The sequence below is a fragment of the Pseudonaja textilis genome, chromosome 1 (assembly GCF_049901715.1).
Source record: "Pseudonaja textilis isolate UNSWEBS1 chromosome 1, rPseTex1.2, whole genome shotgun sequence".
In the NCBI taxonomy this organism is placed as follows: Eukaryota; Metazoa; Chordata; class Lepidosauria; order Squamata; family Elapidae; genus Pseudonaja; species Pseudonaja textilis.
The window spans coordinates 60,275,585-60,297,918 of NC_141990.1; the positions used below are offsets into that span (position 1 = coordinate 60,275,585).

Here is a 22,334-nt window from a genome sequence, read left to right on the forward strand (position 1 = left end):
TTCTTGTAGGCATATTATATCGGCATTTTGTTTGATTAGTTTAGCTAGTATCCTTTTCCTTTTTATCGTCGAATTTAAACTGTTTATATTAATTGATAGTAGTTTTTTTTCTTCTTCCATTTAATTAATTCTGTTTCACACTTTGTCTTGTAACAACTCTGGTCTCTCCTTGTGTCTGAAAGTGTGTAGTTTCTTCTGTCTCCTGATATAAATGAGTATTTCCTTGATTTCCTACAGTTCCATCTTTATTTTTGTAACAACCGTGATCTTCCTGGGAGTTTGTTTCCAGTTCCTCCTTACTGCTCTGATCTTCTGGACCCACCAGCCGCTCATAGAATTCCTGGGCCTTCTCCATGGAATCTATTTTAATTTTCCTTTCTTTCCAAGACACTAACATTCCTTCTGGGATTAGCCATTTAAATGCAATTCTTTTCTGGTTTAAGTAAGCTGCTAAGAACTTCTAATCTTGCCTTTGTTCTCTTACTCTTCTCGGTATCTGTTTGAGAATCAAGATTTCTTTACCTTTGTACGTGATTGTTCTATCTCTGGACAGTCTATAAATAATATCTCGGACATTCCTTCTCGTAAATCGTATATGGACTTCTCTTGGGCATTTATGGCATCTCGCATAATTAGTGCTCACCCTATAAACTTCATCACACTCCCTTAAGATGTCATCTTTGTCCTTTTCCAATAATCCAGCCAGTATTTCCACCATTAGTTGTTCCAGGTCTTCTTCTCTGGATTCCACTACATTTTGGAATCTCAAGTATGTAGCCACCTTGTCCATCTCTAGGTAGACCAGTGAGTCCTCCATTACCCTCCATTACCCTCTCAGTTTTTAGGAACAGCAAATAACAGTCTTCCTGATTAAAGGCAACTTGATTCTGGAGGTTAGAGCTTGGGTCTTGTTCCTTTTATGGCCACCAAAAGGTTTTTTGCCTACCAATCAGTTTCACACAATAGTTGATTACATCCACTTATTTTGGCTGTCTCACTCTTTTCCTGCTAAATGGCTTAGGGTTATTGATGGGGGTGAATATATGTGCCAATGTTACAAAGATACTATACTTTGTGTCTGTAGTGAGCAAACATTTTTTGGACATGAGTGGCAGGCAAAAAAAGGAACTTGAGCCAAGAGCCTTGAATGATATTATTGAATGTACAAAGTGCCTGGCCAGATACTTGTGTTTTGGAAGACTTTTTTCCTTAATTCCTGCTGTGTGGAAACAGGTCCTGGGAAAGGAAAGGCAGTTTGCATAATTTCTTGGTTATATTAAATATTCCAGTCCACATAGATGATACTGAAAGATGCTAGGCCTGAATTCTAGCACAAACTCACTTTGGCACAGGCAGATTACCTAGGATAATAATAAGCTATCCCTAATCAAACAACTTGAAAGGCTTGGAGTTTGGGTTTGACTGCTCCATTTGGCAGCAGCTCTCCAGGTTCTCTGGGGGAAAAGTGGTCCTATATATCTTCTATATCCTTGGTTGCTGAATCTGGAGGTACCAAGAATTGGATCGGAGGCCTTCTCCTGCACATATTGAGATAAAGTTTGCTCACTCTTTAAAAGTTCATGAACTTTATCTCACCACTACAATTCTTGTATAGAGAGTGCTACAATGTGATCTGCACTTTGTCTAAATCCATGTAATAAGTAGATGCTAGCAAAATAACACACAAAACATGTGTTGTGCTATGTCTATTGGGCCAACACCCACTGTCTTTATTGAAAAAGGGCTACGTGAAGCTTTACATTTGTAACAGGCGGCATATCTTTTAGCAACAGCTACTTCAACCAAATGTTTTCTGTACCTTTAATCAACCCTGAACCTTTGCTTGGAGGTATTTGACCCAATTATCTTTACTGGACTGCTTCAGTGCATTGATACTTTTGGATGAACTTCAGATCTTACCACAATATTTCATTTTAATTAAAAGGAAGGCTTTGATTTAGCTATTCCAAAATGAATGATTCTTCTGCTTCAATGAGTTTCTTGTAAATATACTTGTGTGCCTAGAATCTTTATCATGCTGCCTTACCCACACTCATATAAGTTTCAGGTAACTGACCAAACTCTGACATTTTTCCAAATTATTGCAGAATTTACACTCCCTAAATGATTGTACTGCTCCCACTGTCATGTTACAAAGTTGGAACAAGGTTGTTTTGCTGGATTATAGTTTTTCTCCAAGCAGAACATTCCTCATTAAAGCCAAAATCTTTCACTTTAGTTTCATCAATCCAGAGAACATAATTTTGCTGGATCATCAAGTGGTCTTTGTCAAACCAGAGAAACAGCAATGTGTTTTGTGGAAGGCTGTGGTTTCTTCCTTTTTGTCTTCCTTGCATGCCACTCGTTATATTTCTTATAGTGGATTAATAAACACTAACATCAACAATACAAGAGTGGTATGCAGATCCCCTGCTGTTTCTCTGAGCTTCTTTGCTCTCTCCTGAGTCCTGAACTGTTAGGAAGAACAGAATCAAATGATGGCAACTAACATTTTTAAAATAGGGGCAGTCCCTCAAATCTACATGTGATTAACACCTCATTGATTATAAATACCTGTGATTCAACTTAAGAAAGCCAATTATCCTAGGAGCTTCCAACACATGAATGTTAACAGTGAAAAGGAAGTTCAATAAAAATGCTACAATATATTGTTGGCTGCTGTTTATCCAGAATCTTTTTTTTTAACAGAACTTAGATAAAGCACTTAGATAAAATTCTGATTATTAAAGATTGGTGTCTATATGTGATCCAGTGTTCATTCCTACTGGTTGCCTGGATTATTCCTAACAGTTTTCTTGGCAAAATTTCAGAAGTGGTTTATTATTGCCTTTTTCTTAGGGCTTAGAGGGAATGACTGGCCCAAGGTCATTTAGCTGGTTTCATGCCCAAGACTGTGTTCTAGCCTGGTGCCTTAACTACTACAGTATACTAAAGTGAGTCTAATAAAATGGTGGAGAATTTAAAGAGTTTACAGATTTTCTCTCATGGCTATATACATGCTCTGTGGGGGGAAAAAAACCTCCTTGCAGTGCCTCTATTTCCAAAATCAACCACTATGGTGGCAAACTTGGTGTTTGTATTGGAGTCTATTTTTTTTCTAAGTGGGCTTTATTTAAAGTACTATGTAGCATATAATATTTTTTAGGCAGCACAAGGTACAACTAGGTAAAAGTACTGTCCAACTAAAGAGAAAGAAATAACAAAAGCACGATTTGAATCAAACTTTTAGTTCACTGAACCAGAATTGTCAATGTTGAAGTTGCTTGAACGTTTCAGTTGTGGATTTTTCAATGTCAATCTGGAACTGAATACTAGGAACTGAACAAAGAATATTTTCCAGACTAAGCCGGCAGACTAAACTATAATAACCCCAGAGTTTTCACATGAATTTTGTACTCAAGACAAAAAGAAAGATAAAAAAGGAGCAACAATCTTCCACAAAAATGATGAATCCTGCAGTTTTTGTGTCTGCCTGCAGTTTCTTGGAATCTGAAGTTTTGTTTTTTCCTTGCTAGCAGTCATATTTTTACTATAGATCCTTGCAGGTAGTCCTCAATGTACAACCATAATTGGCACTGGAACATCTATTGCTAACTGAGGCAGTTGTTAAACAATTATGCCTGATTATACAAATTATTTTGTCATGTTCATTAAGTGTATCACCACAGTTGTTAAGTAAATCTAGTTTCCCCATTGACTTTGCATGTTGGAAGTGCCCTGAAATGTATGATCATGTCACCCAACTATGCTGCCACCAACATAAATGCCAGTTGCCAAGTTCCCGAATTTTAATCACATGACCATGTAATTAAATGAATGCTGTGACAGTCATAAGTGCAAGGATCTGTTATAAGTCAATTTCTCAGCCTTATTGTAACGTTAGACAGTCACTAAACAAATGGTTGTAAGTCAAAAATTTACCTCTAGATGTATTTTTTTTTTTTGAAATGTAGAATCCTGGAAGAACCAGTTAAGCCAGCAGAATAATTTTGAGAATCAAAGTCATTCTCCATGTAAATATGTAGCTGCAACATTTTTCCAAAGACATAACAATGAATGCCTGTGGAATTGGTCATGCTGGCATTTATAGCTACAGCATAATGGAATTGTATTGTTTGAAATGTCGAACTCATAAATCTACATTTGATTTTTTTTTTCATTGTGCCCCAGAAGCTTGTTTTGGATGAGGGAAATAATGAACAAAAGAAAAGTTAAAAGAATTGCTGGTCTTTGTCTGCTTTCAATTATCTTCTTCAGAGCAGCTTTTGAAAGCTAAAGCCTAAGCCATGGGTGTCAAACTCTCAGCATCACATTGCCATTGCGTGACATTTTGCAATGTTTCACCCCACCCTTCACGGAGATGGGGTGGGTGTGGCCCGCGTGTGCAAGCCTCCAATTTGACACCCCTGGCCTAAGCCATAAATACAATGGCTGTGTTCACACATCCAAGCATATATAAGTTTTTTCATACCTATACCTATATAAAAAGCTGTCCAAACAGGACTTTATATCTGCAGATAGAATCTAGTTTGATAGATACTGTAGAATCTAGTATTTCAGGAAAAAAAGGCAGTTTTGGAAGCAGACTCAATAGAAGATAACATATGTAGTTCAGGGTTGAACTTTGGACTCCTTGGTGTTCTCTGAGCCTGATTGTTTACTTAGACATTTTATTACCCAAATAGGTAATATCATCAGTGCTATAACTTTGTCGCTTGTATACTTACGATTTATATTGACTGTTTCCTTTTATCTTTTCTTTTATGTATATTGAGAGTATTTACACCAAGACAAATTCCTTGTGTGTCCAATCACACTTGGCCAATAAAGTATTCTATTCTATTCTATTCTATTCTATTCTATTCTATTCTATTCCATTCCATTCCATTCCATTCAGCGTGGGCTGCTCTCTGTTTATATTCAGTAGCTTGTTCTGTCAGTATTGGTGGTGATGTGATTTTTTTTCCATGGTAGTATCTTAAGGTATTTTTTCTTCCCAATTATTTCTCTGGTGTTAATCCTTGCTTCTCTAGGTATTGGTTGCTGGAAAGGGTGTATTCTAGTCTTTTGTTTCCTTAATATTTTTTATTGTCTCTTTTAAATGGGGTATAAATGTGATTTATCTTTATATTGTTGGCCGATTTGTCTGAATACCAAGCTTCCCGAAATACCTTAGCATTTTTGCATTTAGTTTGGTCTACGATGCTCACAATGTCTCAGTTGAAACTCTGGTTGAGTCTGTCCATGTGTTGTGAGATTCAGGCATGCTCATGTTGTCTTCGGACTTCTAATTGATATTCTTAGATGTGCTAGTTAGTTTTCTGCCCATTTTTCCGACACAGTAACTGTTACCGTTCTTACTCTGCAGGTGACTATTTTTTCTTCTTGGACTATTGTGTGTTTGATTTATTTAAAACTTAAGATTTAAGGTTTTTAAGGGCATTAGCTTTATGTGCCATGGTGATGAGATGTAGTTGTAATAGTCTGTTGTTTGTTTCTGAGATTTTTTAATGTGTAGCAATGATATCCTTTTCATATCTTGTGTTAGTTGTATTGCAATGGGTTGAGTAATCAGATACTTTTTGATAAAATTGCATGGGTCTCCATGGAAATCTAGGCACTAGAATGTTTTTCCCAGTCATCCTAGCACTGCTATCCTATTAAATTCATGGTTTTGCGCATACAAGAACCTTGTGGGGAGCCCCACCCTCAGAAGAAAGAAATATTTTGAGGAATATTAAAAAAGGCAAAATATCATATTTCCCTAAATGAGAAATGGAGAAACAAGTTTCTTTTAGAGGCAGGAAGCAGACTCAGTCTTTCTTAATAGCCCCCAACAGATTTTTGTACCCATGAAGAAATATTGGGCGGGCCTATTCAGAAACTAGCCCCCATTTCCCTGTCCCAAGCAGAAACTGAGGAGGGAAACTTTTAGAAATGCAGATTCGGTAAATCATTCAAGACAAGATATTTTGAAACAAGGGCAGGATGGTAGGATTAGAAGTAGCCCCTCACCCAAGATCCAACACAGGGTGAAAGTCATTAGGCACAATAGGAATTGCCCAACACCCTTTCAGAACACAAGCCCCTTCATTGCACCATCCCAGAGCAGTCCAAACTTCACCTGGGAACTCAGATAAACAATAACCCAAAGGCTGACCACATTAGCTTGGACAAACACCTAGGATTTGCATTTCCACTTTTGCCTATAGAGCCAGCCATGACTCCTACATGACCCTATAGGAATCTGACAACAGCCAATAGGACATATTTTTGCACAGGAAAAAGCCAAAATACAAAGCTCAAATAAAAAAACCCAAAGAAGGCATAAATCCCCCCATTCTCAACTCCATTTTATCAGCTGTCCCAAAATCACATGTGGTTGTGGTTCTGCTTCATCACTTAAATAGAATCTTTCTTTCCAATCAGCCTCCATGTTTCCAGTGTTTTTCTCCCAGCTTGGAACTGAACCAGATGGTTACTCTTTTTTTAAACTGTTCACTAAAAAGGCAAAAGTGCAATGAATGCATGAGCCCAAGAGTTAGAATTATACCTTGTCCAGAAGCGATTATGATGGTGTTTATTTTGGTTAGTGGCAAAATAAAATCCACAGGTGAAAAGTGTGGCTGAACAACTGAGGAGGTTGTGGTTAACCAAGCACAATTAACTGTCCTTGTGAAACAGAGATCCATTTGGAGTTGCAATTTCTTGTTTATTAATTCCTGTTAACAAAGCTGTGGGACTGGACCGTTTTAGCTGTTTGATTGAACCAGAGTTTCACAATTGATATACAGGTAGTCCTCGACTTATGACCACAATTGAGCCCTAATTTTCGGTTGCTAAGTGAGACTTTATTAAGCGAATTTTGCCTCATTTTACCACTTTATCAACACACTTGTTAAGTGAATCATGGTAGTTGTTAAGTTAGGAAACACGGCTGTTAAGTGAATCCGGCTTCCCCACTGACTTTGTCAGAAAGTCGCAAAAGGTGATCACATGACCCCAGGGACCATGCAACCATCATAAATATGAACCAGTTGCAATGGTCATAACTGAAAAATGGTCATAAGTCACTTTTTTCAGTGCCTTTGTAATTTTGAAGTCACTACATGAACTGTTGTAAGTCAAAGGCTACCAGTATGGATTACTGTATGGATTACTGTATGGTTCTGTGTGGCCATTTTTCTGGGTGTCTGGTACTCACTGTTTTCGTTTGAAAAAATGGGTTTGTGCCAAAACAGAGGATACAAATAAAAAATAGTGCTAATGATTTGTGCAAAAGAAAAGGGAGAGTTAAAGAAATGGAATCTATCATTCCCAATTCAATCCCTATTCTTTGAAATGCAGCCTTGGGGAGGCAGATACAAATGTTCGGATCATGGGATATAATAAGCAGATTTTTTCCTTGAAACATCATTCTTTTCCATCCACAGAAATAGATTACAAAATGCAGCAACAATTCTGTTTTCCTTTTCTTGAGAGACAAGAAGTGGCAGAGCTACATGTTAAATGTAATTCATGTTGAGCCAGCCTGTATTGCCAATGAAAGTGGGCTTCCCGTCCTCTTATTCCTCTCCTGCATATATACCATGTTTACTTAAAGTTCAGCAATACCATGTAACATCAGAGTAGCTCGGTTTTCTAATTATCTGGAACCAGAATGTGAAACCAGCAGTTTCAGGTTTGCAGTCACCTTTTACCTCATAAACCTTTCAAATGTGTGTATAGGGGAAATCATACCTATGGTTTCCTGTAGAAACCCAGCTGTCTGGATTTGCAGACCCACTGGTTCAATTTGCAGGACATGCTTTAACAGCCTGTTGTGCACATCTAACCAAGCCAACTAATTCCAGAAATTAACCCAGAGGAATTAGTTTAGCCAGAAATAGCTGCAGCACTTTGGGGCTCAGTTAACTCAATCATGTCATCCAAATATGATGAAGGTTATCAGAGGGCTAATTAGCCCTTCCTGCATTTGAGACCCAGATATCCTAGAGCAGCCCCACAAATATGACACCTTCTTGCTCATTATTTTCTTCCTCCCTACAGCAAGAGGGTGATATGACATATGTTACGTTTGCTATTATTTTAAAGGTTCTTCCCAGCCAGGCCTGGAAAAAAATACCTCAGTGAAAGGCATTTCCTTAAAAGAATCAGTAGGTGTGAAAAAAGGATAAGTCCTCACTCCCATTTTCAAATGAGCTCCCATTTTCAAATGAAAATTTCTGCAGTTATCTGAGCAAATTTACATTTTGGAACCAGTAGATGCTGAGCTATTACCTGCTCTTGGATTTCAGCAAGGGCTGCATTTCAAGTTTTTCCATAGAGTGCCATTTTGCCTTCCAGGTAAGACTACAAAATACATCTAGGAATCTATCCATAACTTTCCTGTTTTATTTGGAAGGGCCAATACCGATGTTTTCATTCTTTTAAATGGAGTGCAGCATGTGTTTGGGTATTTTAAGTGCAGTAGCAGCCTGGCTGTTAAAGCATAACTCAGTTAACCCTAATGCATTTTGAATGAAAGCACACAGACTAACTGGTGTTTTAATATGGTATTAATATTTCTCCAGGAGATGCAATTGGCTATTAAACCAGCCTTAAAAGTTGCTGAAGGACGGAAAACTAAGTGACAAGAAACTTCTTGGCATTATACTCCACACTGAACAGCAAAAGGCTCTCTTCAATATCTAAAAAAAAAATCTTGCAGAGGTTTTCCTCAGCCTCAAAATAACTATAGTTCACATGTATGGTGTTGTAAGCGCTTTGTTTTTTTTTCCTTCCTGTAAAAGATCAGGCTTCCATTGTATTGTTTGGGCCTCATTCAATGTTGCCAACTGACCAGAAAAAATCCTGCTGTGACCTATTTTGGAGTGTCTATGTTTACAACAGCTTAATTTATAAAGAATAACAATAAAAACATAAAAGAAAAGACGATTCTTCTCTCTACATGAAGCACATAATTATTACTGGCTAATGTCTACACACTGGTTAAAGGCACAAAAGTAGCAGTCAGGTGAAAAAGCTGGGCAGCCTTCAGCTTGGATGAATTCCATGGCTTCGATAATTACATCTAAGAACTGCTTTGTTTTTTGATCCCATCATGAATTATGCACAGATTTGTTAGAAAAGACTTGAAGGAACATAATTCCTTCCTCCATCCCAGAATACAAATATAGTATTAATAACATTTGTGTCTCGGAATGTACTACCTGATTGTATCTGTGTCAAAGAAAGGCAGTATACTGCTACTGTAAAGAAAGACCCCCGTAATAATTGAAATTACATAGCATTCTGCCTCAACATGAATGAAGGTACTTGTTGTTTCGCTGCCTGTCCTTCCTCTCCATCAGCTGATTTCTTCTGGGGTGAATAGAGAGCTGAGTATTTCACTGAGCAAAGCCTATCTCCTCTTCTTCAATTTCTGCCCTCTTGGGAGAGAGCTAATGACAAAGGTTGGTGCAGAGTAGCAGAACCTCTTGGACCAGTCAGGACCCTCAACCTATCCAGCAAAGGACAGTTCACTGCCAGCATTTAGTACCACAGTCCCCATTTCCTGAAAATTCAATCTTTCTTCCCAAAGAATTTCCTGAAGACGGATTTGTTCTTCTGGATAGGTGAAGCACTTTGGTTATGCTCACCTACTATTTCTCGGGCTCCACCTGGAGAGGCTATGAAGGAATGGCAGCGGGGCCGTGGAGGAGTGGTTGGAGCCTGCTCACCAATGTACAGAGTAACAGAGTAGTTGTTGGGTTCTTTAGACTTTGATAAAGGTGTGATCTTCTGATATGTAGCTGAAAGAGAGAGAGGGGTATGTGTCTTTATTATTTTTAATAATATTAATGGAATTGCCTGGTAACTCCAATTTTAGTCCCTGTGCCTCATCTCCAAGTCACGGATTATGAAAATTATATATATTGTACTTACTTCTTTTACTAGCAGTTGCAAAGCATAGGACACTTCCATGTGGCACTGTTTCAACTCCCCTTCTAAAGCATTTTGGACATGTGATCCCACTTTGACTAACTTTGGTAGATGAAGTAGAGGTTGGACCAATCAGTGCTCTTTCCAAACTGATTGGGAAGAGTGCAAAAAATCACCTTTCACTGTCCCACCCATTAAACTCAAGCATCTTTTCCAACAAGTTGAGTGCAGGGCAGGTAAATGTGTGTGGGGAACATGCAGTGTCTTGCTTGATCACAGAGGCTGGAAGGCAGGGTGAAGCAAGGCTTGTGTGTGAACCACTGATACAATCAGAGAAAATCAAGCTGGGTAGTTTTATTTTCAGAGGTAGTAAAACTGATTGGAAAGATTGGCTTGGCTGATAAGATTTCCTGTGAAATCTACTAGGTAATGCTTGTCCAGTTGAAGCCAGCCAAGACTTCATTGATTGAATGAGAAATGTCCCCAATAGCCTGTCCTCAAACCTTGTGGAATTCTGTAACAACAAAATGAAAGTTGTGTAGATTCCAACTTCTCAGAAACCAAGTTGGCAGAAAATTGTCTTTGATGCCTCAGTAGCATGACATTGAGAGAGGTGGCAATGTAGTAAAACCTTGGCTCAGAGCAAATACCCAAAGAGCAGAGTGAAGACAGCCAGCAGCTCTTCCTCTCATTATAACAAGGGCCGGACTCCATTAAGGATGGAGTGAGGACGCTTAAAGAAGAAGAAGAAGCTGGCTGGGATCTTAAGGAGAAAACAATAGCGTTTCCTACTGCACTAATGATGCTACCTCATTTGGGTAATGAAAGGCCTGCAAGAAAACAGCCAAGCTCAGAGAGTACCAAGGACCCTTCATTTGAACCCTGAGCTATAAAAATTCTCCTTTATTGGATGGAGTCTTCCCTAGCCCTGGGGCTCTCACTAAAGCTTGAAGACTATCCCCCAAATTCTCAGCCACCACAGACTGTTCCCAGTCAGGAAAGGTCAACAAATATGGTACTATTTCCTTCTTCTCTTGACATCTGGATGTTTCTAGTGTTCAGTGAAAAAGGCATGAATATCCGGTCTCTGAGGAACTTCAGGGTGCATTTGGTCCCCCATCTGGGCCTGCTGACCCCTCCTTCACACTTAGGACAATTACTTGTCGATGAGCATTTTGCTCTTCCATTACCATTGATCAATTTTCAAAAATCACCTTTTCAAAATTGCCTCCGACAGTTGCTTCTGGAAGACATTTGCCAAGGTATAAGCATGCATTTGCTATTTCAGGAATAGTCACAATTCCTTTTATCACAGGCAAATAAATATCTTGAGAACTGAACGATTGAGCATATAATTAGGGTAGATCTGGATTTACTGGTAAATCTCTAGAGATCTGTAGTTTTATCAACAATATTTTTAATGTACTTCTTTTTCTGACTAAAAAAAAAATTGAAAATACCATTTACTTTTGGTTCTCTGCTTACAACCAATTGTTGGAGCAGAATTATTTAATTTTAAAGATATGTTTTCCATGCTAGGCCCCAGTAGATGGGATGTGTAAATCTAGCATTCCACCTGAATAACCAAAGTCTGCTCCACCTTGTTTAAAGCACATTAAAGTGAGAAGTGCTTTTCAAAAATCAAACAAATGGATCTGACTCCCAAAGTGTGCTCCTGGCACCTAGTGGAGATTTTAAGCAACAAACTTGTTACTTGAAAATAACCTTGACTTCTAATGGAAATGATAAATAGCATATGATGTCATGTTAGTCACTGTAAACAAATTTTAATGGCAGAGATCTGAGCTGCATTTGAACATAAGGACATGGATTTAATAACTTATTAGCTGTACAAGCAGTTAGAAAGCCAGGAGAAAATTTAATAGTCTTAACAACACTTATTTATTTCTTTGACAATACCTATAGACATTCTAGCAAACTCTGGGTGCTGTACAGGACCAAATCAATAATTACACCTAATAATTCTGTTTTTTTCTTTATAGATATGCATGTACATACCTGAAGTGAATGAATATGATCGCCTCTTGCTTGTCACCAGTCCCCAGTCATCTTCCTGATAGAACTGAGGCTCTTGTGAACTTGCTGACTCCAAAGGAGAACACTGCTTTAGATTCTGTTCTGTGGTATAAATCGGTGCAGCTCTGAGGCCATTTCCTAGAAGGAGAGACACACTGCTTTAAGGCTAAATATTTCAGTTGTGTATCTCAGAGTGTTAGTTGTAGCCTTTAAAGCCCTGCCACGGTTGGATCAGAAGACCTGCTTATGGGACCAATGTCAGCATATTAGCTTTAACACTGATTAAGTAACCTTTGCTGTGATGGGGACCACAAAATAAGCATAGAACAGGTATGTAGTGGTGGTCTGCATGTGTATGAGAGGGAAAGACTGATAAGCCATGATTTGGTTATATATGATTAACTAGCTTTACACAACATATAAAACCTAATCAAAATAATCCGCATTACGATTTAGTACAGAGGTCCCCAACCCACAGTTGGAGGAAAAAACTTCTCTCAGTAGATTCCTTTTAACCATTTAGTTCAGTTCAGCAAAGGGTTGTGTAGAAATGGCCATTTCCACTGCCTGGGACAGTTTCTCCAAGACTTCAGAAATCCAGAATAAATTAAGAAGATGCTTGAATGGGTTCTATGTCATTAGTTCTTACCCGTCCTCTACAACAGTAATTTTCAAAGGATATTTTCCTATGGTGCTTCAATTGAATTGACAGGAACATTTTACTACATATTATTTAAAGAACTTATATTACTGGATAGTATAGCTGTATTACTATACTAAAGGCAAAGGTAGTGTCTTTCTGTTCAAGATCAGCTTTCAGTGGCTCTATGGATTTCTGACAGAAATACAGAAATAATTCATCACTATTTCCTTTAGTCATATTTTGGGAATTCCCAATAAGGCCTGCACTTGTAATTCTCCCATCCAGTTATTTATTAGACCCAATCTTGTTTAATTCAGGGTCTAGAGCAGTGGTGGCTTTCCTTTTTGGGCTCCTGTGCCAAATGCGCTCGCATGCCAGTACCCATAAGGCAATGTGCACCTGCCCCATCACCCCTGCGCATGTGCACGCAACCCCCCTGCCCCACACACCCCGCCACCCCCTTACTGCACTGTGCCTCACAGCTAATTTTTGGGTGGTTTGAGGCCTTTTTCGGCCTCCCAGAGGCTTGAAAAAGCCTCTGCAGGGTGAAAGGCCCATTTTGTCACTTCTGGTATTATAGGAAGTGATGAAACGGGCCTATTTGGCCTGCACAGGCTTTTTTCAAGCCTCTGGGAGGCCAAAAAAGGCCTCAAGCCAGCCAAAAATCAGCTGTGAGGCGCGCGCATGTGCAGTGAGTTAAGTTTGCCTTGGCACAAATGGCTCTGCATGCCACCTGTGGCGTGCCATAGGTTTACCATCATGGGTTTAGAGGAGCCCACGTTCTCTATTTGCTGATATTACAATAATAAGCTACTGAGGTCAAGTCAGGAAAATGCTCTTAAAAATCTACAGTCAGCTCCATACATTTACCTGTTGTCTCCAGTGGTTCACTATGAGCACTATAAGGCAACTGCAGCTTTACACTTGATTTGGGCAGAAATCTGATTTCTTGACTCTTGGTTGGAAGCTTTTTCTGAAAGCTCTGGAAGTGGGAAACTCCTTGGCTCGGAATTGCACTAAACAAAAAAAAAGGGGGCATGGAAATAGGAAAGGAGATACAAATCCAAATCCACGCACAGTGCCCTGTGGCATATTTCAGGCAGTGTTTAGTTGTAGATTGTCTTTTCCATAAAGCAAACAGAGCTGTTTTATTCATAGGCACCACTTTAGGATATCTCAATTAATTTCATTTGGTCCACTGGCAGATTCTATGTGGCTGAAAATAAATCAGCACACTGCATGTTAACAAAAAGTGGGCATCAGAGATGCCTCTAATAATGTAGAGGATACAGAATCACACAGGAAGAAAAAGCAAGCAAAGTACAGTAATATTAACTCAACTTGAACAAGATGCATTTCCAAATATTAAACTGCTATTAATCTAGTCTCTCCAGAAGTGCTAGACTGCAATCCCCATCAGTTCATGGCCACATAGCATGGCTATAACTTCACATTTAGAAAGTTAGAAGCCTGGATATTCTCAGTATCTTGATACAGTATTGCATTTTTAAAAAGCACAAAAATATTTATAGGAATATCAGTTTGTGACTTCTCAAAAAACTTTCTGTATTCTCCTCTGCAAATCTGTATCATAGCTGAGTTGCTTGAACTTCTTACCTAACCGCAGAGGTCATTCCTTGAGCAGGCTGGGAAGATGATGGGAAGAAATCCACTTCAGGTAAACCTTGCAACAAATCAAAGCAGTCATTTCAGACATCACATTTTAAAATAAAGCCATTTGAGTAGTTTAAAAAGTGGTCTCATGGCCAAGCAAACCTATGTCAAAAGTCTACTTCATACACTTCAGAGGAAAAAAAAAAAAGCAAGAAAGAACAGAGTGCTATAGCCTCTCTGATGAACAGAGAAGAATGACAACGTGAATTTTAAAGCACTTTCATTCCTCTTTACTAGCATCATTCAGCTCAAACATGAAATGTGCACAATTGCCCATGTACAAGCCACTGCTGTTATACCGTTACATACAAGGAATGGAGACTTTTGTTTTAGCTTCAGTTTCCCACAAATAAATCCCAATATTTTAATCAATCTCCCCCAAAATATTAAGATTAACCCATTTTATGACCTAGGTTTGACACAGTTTCAATGAGATACATGGTGATGGAAGATAAATGTTGCTGTAAAATGCCCAAACATTTCCCCACTTAGGCCTAACCATTATGCTATGGGCTATATTTCAGTCTTACCTGAGTTTTGCTGTAATTTGGTAACCCATTCTTTCATGAGTGGTTCAGTTGGAGCTCTGAGAAGATACTTGGAGCCATCATTCAACCTAGTTGTGCATGAGAGAAAAAGTATTATGGGATCAAACTTCAAGGTAGCCCAGATTAAGACTTCATTGTTAAGTCAGTACTACTTATTGTAAAGCTATAGTAACAAAATCTTACAAGTCTAAATATGCTTCCTCTTCTGTCCCTTCATTAGATCTAGCGAGGGTCTTTTCTGAGATGCTCACTTAGGATACTTTCCTGCTCTGGACTCAATCCTCTTTTATCTGACCGTTGTCTTTTATTTATTTATTTTATTTGGTTTGTCAATTGCTTACAAGATAATAGGCATAAGTAAAAACATAGTTATGAATACATGGATACATATAAGAAAAATAAGTCTTGGTAGTGGCTCTTTCCTCCTATCTGTCCAGGCCATTCCCTCTGTCCTCCACATATGGCGTGATAAAAAATACTATATAATTTTGGAAACTGGTCTAGACAACTGCCTAGAATACTTTCCTCTTCTCCATAAAATACTTTCCAGGACTTCCTAATCCTAAGGCACCTGTCAATAGAACTATTAGATGGCTGGTCACATTCCAGTAATGTATTTCAGTGAAAATTAAGACATAAGTAATAGGTAGAAACAACTTATCTACCTTAAACATTACTACCAGTTAAGAGGATGGGAATGACTGAAAGTTGTATGTGAAGAGGGACCAATTAGTGCTGGAATTCTGAAAAGAAGTTGATTCTGTTCTCTTCGGGAAATTCACAGGCACTATGGGTTGTCCTAGAAATTTGATGGGAAGAAGAGATATGACAAACTGCCTGTGTTCTTCCTTAGCAACTGAACACAGTGAATGCATTCCACTGTTGGCATATTGGGATATCTACAAAAATTGTATAAAGGACAGCACCTGTTCCAAATGCCCAGTCAGAGAATGAAAATTTCCACATTCTAACAGCACCTATATCTGAAAGTGACAAATGCATCCAGATACCTCATACAGGAGTGGAAATATTGATGCTACTCACTGTAATGTGAAACAGTTGCTCTTTTTGGTGTATTCTGTTTCCAGGGTACAAACAGCTCCAGACAGATTTAGTGGTATGGCCATCACAGAGCTCTGCTATGCAAAGAAAGCAAACATAAAGTCCCCCTACTTGAAAATATTGCTTCTAACTAAGCCACCATGGAACAGTACTTTCAGGTAAGCAAATATTCTTTTTTCTGGAATAGGGTAATCATTCTGAAGAGCTATGGCTATCAAAGAAGTAAACTAGTAAATATTTAACCAAGAAAAAGCTTGAGAAAGGGACTGTCTTAAATGGCAAACTGTTGATTTAGGCCAGAGATCACCAACCTTGGCTACTTTAAGACTTCTGGACTGGAGCATGCTGGATGCGGAATTCTGGCAGTTGAAGTCCACAAGTGTTAAAGTGACCAAGGTTGGAGACCTCTGATAGATGCAATGTAAAATGCAAGGATCTCTTTGTGATCATGGTCATTCTTCTTGCTTGATGGATCAATGTCATTATAGCAAGAAATGCAGATTCTATGAAAATTTTGTGAGTTTTAATCAGTGCCATTTATAACTGCCGTTTAAGCCTAGTTTCAAGGCACCTATGGGTAGTTTATATTCTGTTACCCTTTATGACAGTACCAGGATGTACTAGGCCATTTTAAGTTTTATTTTGGAAAAAAATGCAGTTTATTTCTAAAACTCAGTCAACAAAAACAGTATAAAGTTTTCAAGTAGATAATAACCTTGTTCATGCAGAACATTGGTGAAGGATTATATAGGATATAGAAATGGTGGAGAAACAAATTCAAACAGAATTTTAAAAAAGAACAACACTGTTAAATGTTTGGCAGAGACTTTTACATATTATACTTATTCCATTTCTCATGGAGAAAATCTATCAATGTGACTGCTAGGAGTAGAAAAAGATTTGATGGCATATAATCAAGCAAGCATTCCATTTTGTATTTTTATTTGCTCTCTTTCACCAGCCATTACCTTGAGGGTATCTTTCTTGTCCTGGTAAAAACACAAAGTTCGTCTCATCAGAACTGTATGAAATGTATTCCAGGAACGACTATTTGCCTGAAAGAACAAATATCCAAGGTCAGATCTAAAAACAGATGAAGATTGGTCTGAACATGAAGCAGCACAAATAGGAAACCTCTTTGGTCCATAGTTGCTTTTAGAACAGGTAATCCTCGGCTTATAACAATTCATGTAGTGACCAAAGTTACAAGGCACTGAAAAAAGTGAGTTATGACCTGTCCTAGAACTTATAACCTTCATAGCATCTCCATAGTCATGTGATCATAATTTGGGTGCTTGGCTACCATAATATATTTATGATGGTTGCAACATCCCACAGTAATATGATCATCCATTGTGATTTTCCCAGCTGGCCTCCAACATGCAAAGTCAACAGGGGAGGCTGGAATCGCTCAATGACCACGTGATTCGCTTAACAACCATGGCAAAAAAAATGTCATAAAATCAGGAGCTTAGCAATAGAAATTGTGATCATAAGTTGAGGATTACCTATAAGCTCTTTCTTAAAACATGGGCCAAGAAAAACAACTAATGTCCAAAAGCTCCTTCAGGGCATGAAAAGCTACATAATTGGCACCAAGCAAATAAAGTATGGGTGATTCCTTGGTAATAATTTCCCTCTAATTCCCCTCAAATCAAACTAGTTTTTCACTTTATTTTAGCTGACAAAGCTGTGGATTATATTTATCCTGAAAACTCAGATCATTTGTTACTTTAGCTTATGTTTGAATCATCCCACTGAAAAGCATTTGGAGCTGTATCAATGTTAATCACTGACAACATTACCATCATGGCACTGGATGAGATTCTTTCAATGTAGCAATTTATTGATAACCAGTAGTTGTTTGCATCTGCAGAGAAGCATTAACAAGAAGTAAAAAGAAATTAACATATTGCCCCTTTTTCCATATAAATACCTTTCTGCCTCCTGCCTGCAACAGATTTTTTCTTTCCAGAGGTCCTTCCATCATCTGAAGTTCCAATTTACTTGGATGAGTCTAGAAAATGACACATAATAATATAAAGTCTCCTGAAAACATTAAAAAAAAAACCTTGCAAAGGAACATGTGGCATTTTTGTATCACTTTCCCCAAAACATAGCAGAAGGGTGGGAAAATGTTTTTTCAACCCAAACTTGCAACTACTCTAACTTTAGTTTAGGTTTTTTTTCAAGTAAGCAAATTCCAGGTCCCAAAAGTGCTTTTTCAAGAGGCAACTGAACTTCCTCGTTTCTCTTTGAAGTCATTTCACTTCTCATCCAATAAGCTTCTTCAGCTCTGACTGGATGGTAGGGAATGGAAGGATTTGCAGACAGCTAGTTATTTGCATCCTTTCAGAGGATTGTTGAAGCATTTGGTTTATCTGTGTCCTCAGGGTTACCTGAGTGCTAATGCTATATAACCATTAGTAGTGCTAGCACCATTAGTAGCACCATTAGCACTATTCAGGTGACCCTGAGGACACAGACAAACCTCCAAGTGGCCTCAATGACTCTCTAAAAGAATGCAAATGACCAGCTGTCTGCAAGGAATATAAATCCTTCCATTCCTTACCATCCAGTCAGAGCTGAAGAAGCTTCTTGGATGAGAAGTGAAACGTCTTCAAAGAAACACAAGGAAGTCCAGTTGCCTCCTGAAAAAGCATCTTTGGGACAACCATGACCTGGACGACTGAGAATGTCTACAGACTTTTAGCTATACAAATTCTAGGTGTGCTTGTCTACCATTGCTATTCCAGCCACATGGAATTGGCCAAATTGGCTGATATGACACTTACACACAGCTGCAGGGCTCAGTATTCTACTTGAAATCTACTTGAAAAAGTGTGAGTTTTGCATTAGTGAGAAGATAAAAGTATCAATTCTTTTGGGAACATATGGAAAAGAACCGCAAAAATTTAAATGTTAGATAAAACTAAGTTTCTAATGCAATTTTTCCCATGCCTCCCCTTGAAAGCCAATCATTTCTAACCTTGCTAACACTTTTGCTTTCTTCTTGGAATTTCTGTTGATCCGCTGGATATATTTTTTGCAGTGACAATTCTCCAGGTGAAGATGCTGCCTCTTTGTTAAGTTCCTGGCAAGAAGATATATCTGCTTTGCTGCACTGATTTGGTCTGTTTTTCCTCTTGTCAACCCCAAGACTAGCCCTTCTTCCTCCTTCTGAATTCTGTAACATCTCAGCAGAAGTGGGAAGCTTGAATTTGGCTATCAACCAATTATCTGCAGATGTCAGGAGAAGTTTTCCACTTGAACTGCCCAGACTTGGTTCTTTGTCCACCTTTCTTCCTGGGTCATCGGGGACATCTGACCCTTTTTTGTGCCTCTCCATATTATTCCATATGGCCTGCAGCTCTTCTTCCTCTTCTTCAAACATCTCATGAGCAGGATGACGAACTTCTGCTGCCATACCTTGCAACTTCGTTCCTTTGGGTACCTCTGCCCGTGGGGTCAAATTGAAAGGGCAGAGTTTTGGGTTACTCTGAGTATTTTCCTCATAGCCCAACTCACAATCAAGCTTAGAAGGTTTGGTGGGGGATTTACATCCCAAGTGCAGAAATGTAGATGGGTGTCTTGAAATGCTTTCTTCAGAGCACTGGGTATTTTCTTTTTCTGATGTCTCATTCACTAAAGGATCTTTCATTTTGGTTAGATGAGAAACTAAATCAGGGTTGCTTGTGGATTCAGCAGAGAAAGGCTTCAGTTTCAACCTCAAAGCTTCTTGAACTTTGGCTCTCTTGTCATCTGCATCTTTTACTTGCTTCTCTTTGGAAATACCCATTTTACCCAGTGAGGCAGCTAATTTATCCCACTCCAAATCTATCTGCTCATGGAATACACTGGTATGAGGGGGCTTATTCTGCTTGAAATCAAAACATTCATCACTGGAATTGTTTTGACTTTTAGGATGCAGCCTCACCTCTTCACTACAAGCAACCGAGTAAGTTTTCTGCCTACCGTAGCTTGGGTTGAGGTTCACTTCTTCAAACCAAGTGCCTTTCTTAGTCTTGGGGACCTTATGAGAAGCGTCTTCTGCTCTCACAGGCTTTGAATGCATTACTCGCTGTCCTCTTATGGTTTCTTTTTCCAGGCTGATACTGGTTTCGTGTGTCTTTGCCTCTTCTGTGCTCCTTTGGGTCACTTGGTTCACCTGGTTCGCTCCCTTCCTTTCTGCTACCTCGTCCCTTGCTACCTTGACAATATCATGGACATTTCTAAGAGCACTGAGGTCCTTGGGAAGTTCCAGGCTCAAAACAGATCCCAGGGAAAGATGCTGACATGTGTTCATCTTTTCTGTGGATGCATGGTGGCTATGAAGACTTGTGTTTTGTTTCAGGAATATACACTTTCCAGATGTTTCTCTGGGTAAATCACATTCAGCATCAATAGCCCAATCTAGTGGATTCTTCACATGATCCATCAGCTCTCTTTGTGGTAAGGACAATGCCTGCAGGACTTGCACCCTCTGGGTGCATCTAGGTGGCCAAGTGTTACTCATACTATACTTCACTTCTTGCAGATAATTTGCTTTTATTCCCATAATCCTTTGCAAAGTGAGTCTCTGAATATCTCCTTCCATTCCTTTGGTTTTTCCCTTTGGGCTTTTCGAGGAGCAGCTAGAACTAATCTTGGGGAAGGTATGAGAGGCTGCTTTACTCCATTCTACCCTGGAAAATGGGGAAGAAGGAACTCTGGGAGGCACTTGCTTAACAGATTCTGATATGAAGTCTGAATTTCCAAAGTCGGGATCCTGATTTCCACGCCCATCTTTCTCCTTTACATGTAGATAGGTGCTCACCTGTAAAACATAGTAAGAAAAGTAAAGAACATCTCTGAACTGTATGAAGCTGCTGGAGTCTAGGCCAAATATTTAGGATAGCACAGTAGCAAACTTTGCGCTCATAAGACCTTATTTAAAGGCATGCACTGACACATGCTGTCTTCTGCCAAATGTTTATTCACTCTTCATTTGAAAGACCCGTTCATGCAATCCCCCCAAAATGGACAATGCATTTCAGGTTTATTAATGTTCTCGCCAACTGAAACTCTAGCTATTCTAGTTTACTTCATTTTATTATTCCAGGCTTTTCAGGAAGGGAGGCAATGTTAGTCTGAACTTAAATGTAGAGGAACCATTCCTAAATGCATCTCAAAGCATTTCAGTATAGGTGATGTACTACCCATTCTCAATTCATTTCAACATTCAAACTATCAACAGAGTATTAAAAACAGCTAAAGGGTTAAGTTAAAGTGATCAGCTGAAAGAGGCATTGGCCATTTTCCAAAAATAAAAAATTTTCTCCTGTCCATAACTTAGCTCAACATTCAGTATACCACAGGACTCATTTCTTGTTTCTTTTTCCTTTGCAAATTGATTTACTCCTTCATAGTGGGATCTAAATTACATACTGTTCCTCCTCCTAGTATATCTCCTGTGAATTTGTAAGTCTACATAGGTGACACCAGTCCAGCATCTTCAATAGTTATACAGAACAGAGAACCATCATTAATCTAGAGACTAACAGCAGAAACTGTGTAGGCTTCAATTCTGTCCTTTGGTCAATTATTGAAGATGCAAGATGTGGAGAAGAACAAACACAGCATATAGAGAGCTTGGACAAAATACAAGATATTTAAGAGCCATGGTGGCACAAGGGTTAGAATGCAGTATTTCAGGCTAATTCTGCCCCCACTGTCAGGAATTCGATTCTTTCGATCCTGACCGGCTCAAGGTTGACTCAGATTTCCATCCTTCCAAGGTCGGTAAAATGAGGACCCAGATTGTTGGGGGAAATATGCTGACTCTGTAAACTGCTTAAAGAGGGCTGTAAAGCACTGTGAAGTGGTATATAAGCCTAAGCGCTATTGCTATTTAAAGTTCTATGGGAGCAGTTTTCATAGGACATATTAGGATATGAGATGGAAACTTTAATGCAGCTGTAATATATTCACGCCTTCATACATTGTACCCTTGCTAAAGGTGTCTGCCTGATTCCTACTATCACTGTAAATCAATGCAGGAGTTAACGGTGAGGAGTAGCAATGAGCTAGTTAGTTAAGGACCTTGCAACATGCAGTCATGTGCCCTAACATGCATCCCTGGTCCTCACTCCCTCATTCCTCCATTACAGCAATTTTACCTCTTTTGCATGCTGATGGGACAGCTTTTTCTTTCTCTTTAAACTACCCAAAGTATTTTCTAAAAGTCCCTGGCAACGTTTCCAAAATGTTTTACAGGCTGAGGGTTTAATTTCAGAGAGCTGGATATTAGGAAAGAAACAAAAATGGAAAGTGAAGGAGCAGCAATGACAGCCAGCAGAGAAATGAAGGTGCGGAAAGTCAGTTGGTGCCACATAAAAAGATTGTGCTAGATGTATATACGGCAGCTCTTTATGCAAGAAGCAGAA

The 22,334-nt window shown here is 38.9% G+C and overlaps 1 protein-coding gene across 5 annotated transcripts in view; it reads right to left on the minus strand.

Annotated features, from left to right (window-relative positions):
* Positions 1 to 6,588: 6,588 nt before the first annotated feature.
* The window catches only part of LOC113433168 (uncharacterized), a 64,468-nt gene continuing 48,722 nt past the window's right edge, over positions 6,589 to 22,334 (minus strand). For 2 of the 5 annotated variants that reach the window (XM_087935523.1, XM_087935511.1), the window contains 10 exons: positions 22,068 to 22,187; positions 18,899 to 20,725; positions 17,846 to 17,926; positions 16,878 to 16,964; positions 15,892 to 15,986; positions 14,830 to 14,915; positions 14,243 to 14,309; positions 13,496 to 13,641; positions 11,965 to 12,120; positions 6,589 to 9,815 (listed from right to left, as the gene is read on the minus strand). In XM_087935523.1, coding sequence (XP_087791649.1) covers positions 9,586 to 9,815; positions 11,965 to 12,120; positions 13,496 to 13,641; positions 14,243 to 14,309; positions 14,830 to 14,915; positions 15,892 to 15,986; positions 16,878 to 16,964; positions 17,846 to 17,926; positions 18,899 to 20,725; positions 22,068 to 22,187 — 2,895 coding nt within the window. In that variant the 3' untranslated portion in view covers positions 6,589 to 9,585. The remainder of the gene's footprint in view (positions 9,816 to 11,964; positions 12,121 to 13,495; positions 13,642 to 14,242; positions 14,310 to 14,829; positions 14,916 to 15,891; positions 15,987 to 16,877; positions 16,965 to 17,845; positions 17,927 to 18,898; positions 20,726 to 22,067; positions 22,188 to 22,334) is intronic. The other 3 variants (XM_087935513.1, XM_087935518.1, XM_026695569.2) reach the window with 3 other exon arrangements.